Source organism: Limulus polyphemus, unplaced genomic scaffold (assembly GCF_000517525.1).
Source record: "Limulus polyphemus unplaced genomic scaffold, Limulus_polyphemus-2.1.2 Scaffold3311, whole genome shotgun sequence".
In the NCBI taxonomy this organism is placed as follows: domain Eukaryota; kingdom Metazoa; phylum Arthropoda; class Merostomata; order Xiphosura; family Limulidae; genus Limulus; species Limulus polyphemus.
The window spans coordinates 61,826-65,997 of NW_013668921.1; the positions used below are offsets into that span (position 1 = coordinate 61,826).

The 4,172-nt window shown below is 33.7% G+C and overlaps 1 protein-coding gene across 1 annotated transcript in view; it reads left to right on the plus strand.

The window, feature by feature from the left end:
• The window catches only part of LOC106469111 (conserved oligomeric Golgi complex subunit 5-like), a 79,866-nt gene that overhangs the window by 35,982 nt on the left and 39,712 nt on the right, over window positions 1-4,172 (plus strand). Inside the window, exon 7 of the mRNA XM_022397538.1 lies at window positions 3,724-3,836. Coding sequence (XP_022253246.1) covers window positions 3,724-3,836 — 113 coding nt within the window. The remainder of the gene's footprint in view (window positions 1-3,723; window positions 3,837-4,172) is intronic.

A 4,172-nucleotide genomic window follows, 5' to 3' on the forward strand; every position in this document is an offset into this window, starting at 1 on the left:
CTCTACCCTATCTCAAAACAGGATTGGTCAATTCGACTGACCTCGTAACCACCAAAAAAAAATATTTAAATAAACCTAAATTACCCTTTTTATTTCTAGAATGACTTCAAATTGTAACTTGAAACTACATTTGTTTATCCTGAGTAGCTCTAAGTTTGTAACATTATACATCAATTTATAATTAAATTTTATTTTTCTATTGTCGCTTGAACCGTATCTAACTGCTATCCATGCCATTATAAGTTGTAAACCACTTAGGGAACGTGCAGCTCACGTTACGCTATTGAATTACGTTACCCACAAGCTGCTTGCATGCGTGCTTCATGAACCATTTTAATTATATTATTATTACTTATTTTACCTATTCTAGTCTTAAATAACTTAAAAAGATCCATACTTTTATAATAATGAATAAAGAATAAATATGAAAACAAGAAATAAAGTACTTGCCCAATCTTCCTATTTCTTGCCCTCAATTGTCGAGGAGAGTCGAGCTTTTTTTTTTTTTTTTAATTTATTATTATTATTATGTGATTATAGTAAAGTGCTTAACAATTTTTATTTAATTAAATAATACACCAAAGAATAGGCTAATAACATGCAAAAAGTAGACAAATTCAAAACAATTTTAGAAAAAAATTTTCCTGGCTTTCTAACTATGCAACAAGAGACGTTACAAATTCATCCAAGCTAGTCGTTAACTTTCTCACGGGAACAATGTTGCTACTCAGAGTGAAATTGACAGTTATCTGTACAGAACAAAATGTTATACAATATGCCATTTGATAGATGAAAACCTTGACTTTCTATTGGTTATGGTAATATATAATGAAACATAAAAGAGAACTATCAACGAATTGTAAAAGAGAGGATGTGACAGGTGGGTGTAGCAGGAGGGGTCTGATTTTCTTTTTGATAACTCTGTAACCAAACAAAATTGAAGGCTATAAAAATTATGGTCTGTTTGAGCAATAACGATTTTGTAGAGATTATTTTACGTTTAATTTCGTACATTTTCGAGGGGTGATGGATAAAATAGGGATGATGACATGCTAAGACAAAATGTGGAAATTCAGGGTTTTATAAAATATTTCCTTTTGGAATTAATAACTTAAAATATGGATTATTATTTAAGATTTTATGCTACTCTAATTGGTATAATATAAACAAAAAGTAGTTTAATAAAGGGTAAAGGGTACCCAGGGCGATAGGGTTAAAGTGTATTTTTTGTTGCTGCTGGCCTGTGAACGTCATAGGTTTGAGTTGTTTGCACTGCATGTGCACAGGACTTTTTGTCACTCTACTTATATTCTGTTATACCCAGATAGGTTCTTTCTTCCTAAAACACTGGCAGCCAGAGAAGGGGATAAATCCTTTTCACCATTTGCCAGCTATATCTCTTCTTTACAACAGTTCGGCCCCCGATTCTTTGTTATGTCCCGCCAGGGTCCTTAGGTGTTATGTGGCTCACACTAACTCCTCTCGAGGTGCTATAAATCAACTTTTTATTCATTAGGATACTTCACTTTCTCACAATTTATCCCTGATTATCTTCACAAATTGGGTTCCCAATTCCTCCATATTGCTTATTCTGGACTATCTTTAAAGGCAAGGAAACTTCTGTGAGTTGCATCTCATCAGATTTGTCACATTTCTATGTTTTTAGCTGCCCGATTGAATTGCTTGCTGGAGGACATTATATGGGCTGGTATGTGGACTTCTCCCAGTACTTTTATCTTGCATTAATTATACAAGTTTCTTCTTCTTAGAGTTTTCACCTCCTCCCTGTGGCCATTTTATCCACATCTTCGAGATTATAAGGAGGGGGGGTGAGTATTTTTTTTACTGCCGATCATTGGATTGACTAAATCGGGGTTGGTATGCTTATAAAAAATTTACGGAACTTGGTTCACCTATTGCATTGTTTCTCAGGACTCTCCAATATGCATTACCCCCCTAGTTTCTACTAGTGGAGCTAGGGAGTCCATACCATACCTGGTTTTTAGTCATTGGGGTGGTGGACAGAGGCTTTTCCTCCAGAGCGTTGAAGTGCATTCCTCCACTCTTGGAGAAGAGGGTGAAGTTGGGGGCCTCCTACCTGGGTCCTTGGATGTTTTTTCCCAGATGTCAGTAGGAGTAGCACCAGCCTATGCGTAATACTGGTTCACATTTGATACTTGGCCCTTCTTTTTGATCAATATCAGTTCAGTACATTGTTCATGTAAGTGGGTCTACTATATCCTCGTAATTACAAATGAGGAGTGGTCCCTTCTTGGGTCCTTGGTTGAGCACAGTTGTTCCTTGTTCTCCCCATAATTCCAGGGGCAAATGGAAGGCTGCTTGCCCACACAGTTGGAGAGTGAAGATGAATTTTCATAATTCCAGATCAAATGAGTTCTGTTCCTTTGGTTGAGTAAGGTTTGTACAATCCTGTCTGGGGTGTTGCCTTTTGGGCTTCTTCAGATGGAGGAGAAGGTTTGTCCACTTTAGTGTTTCTTACTTTCTCATCATGGCTACAGGATGGGATCCAATTAACAGTATATATATATATACACATACATGGTCTGTGCAGATATTTTCACCAAGGGCAATTAAGTGGGCAATAAAAGACTGACGCAAGCAAGAAAAAATCAGACCAATACATAGATGAGCCGATACAAAGAAACTGTAACAGTCGAATAATAGCTGTAGTTTGAGAGGAAGTAAGTATTATTGGAAAAAACATTTTCAATTTAGGAAAATTTTAACTTTTTAGGTTAGATAAGGTAAAATAAACAATAATAACAATTTTTCATGAGGTATGCTGATGAGTAGTCCATGTTTTGTGTAATTCAATACTGTAATATGAAATTTAAGTATAAATTTATGTTTAAAGCTATATAGGATAAACAAATGTAGTTTCATGCGACAATTTGAAATCATTCTAGAAAGAAAAGAAGGGTAGTTTATATTTATTTCACACTATTGTTTTGTGTAATTCAATACTGTAATATGAAATTTAAGTATAAATTTATGTTTAAAGCTATATAGGATAAACAAATGTAGTTTCATGCGACAATTTGAAATCGTTCTAGAAAGAAAAGAAGGGTAGTTTATATTTATTTCACACTATTGTTTGGTGGTTATGAGGTTGGTCAAATTGCCCAACCTTGTATAGAGATAGGATAAAGAAAATAACAGATTAAAAATATAAAGTTTTACTGAAAAAAAAACGTTTGAAATTTATTTAGGTGGTTTTAGAAATTACACAACTGAAAGTTGAGATTTATTAGATGAATTAAAGTATTTTAAATCTTAACATTAAAATCACTTTCCACTCAGATCAGTAAAAAACTATGTATTCATGGACAAATCTTTAGTAAAAATACTTCATTAAAAAAATCTGATATTTTGTGTACGAGAGACTTGTAACGTTTACTGAAAGTCTGCCAAATTTTGTGAAGATACACATACTGTATTAAAAGTTATAATATGTAAACTATAATTAGTACAAAATGATTATGAATTCTGTCAATTTGACTGTCCTTATGATGAGAGAGTTAAATTAATAAAAACTAGCTTATGCTTGTTTTAAGATTTATATACAATGGACCATAATTTCTTAAGAAGTATGAATTTTAAAATCATATCAATGTCCAAGTTAGCTCACATCAATTGTTTTTATAATGTGCATTATATATAACCAGCATTGCTATAATTCCATATTTAAAACACATTCTCTAGGTGGTCCAGGTAGAGCTGCAATGCCAACATTGGGAAATGTAGGAGTGTTCAGGAAAACACTGTGGTCCAACATGGAGAGACTGATGGATCAAATTTATGTAGCCTGCAGTCAGGTCTGAGTAGACTTTGATATATAAGTTGATCCTTTAACCAATATATTTTTAAGTTGGAAGTGTCTTATCTGTTCAGATTATCATTTTACTTTAAATATGACTTTTGTAGACTACATTAAAATTTCAACACTAAGTATAAACTGATTTGTAAGCACTGCTTTCATCTTGTGAAGCATATACTGAGGTTAACTGAACTTCGTAAGAATCATGTTCCAGCTCTCGTGCTGTCTCTGAAGGCACTTATTCCATCATCAGTCATGCTTAATTTGGTGGCTATAATTATATCTCTTTCAGCATGGGCTCAGTGCCTGGGACCGACCTCATAACTATTTTGTG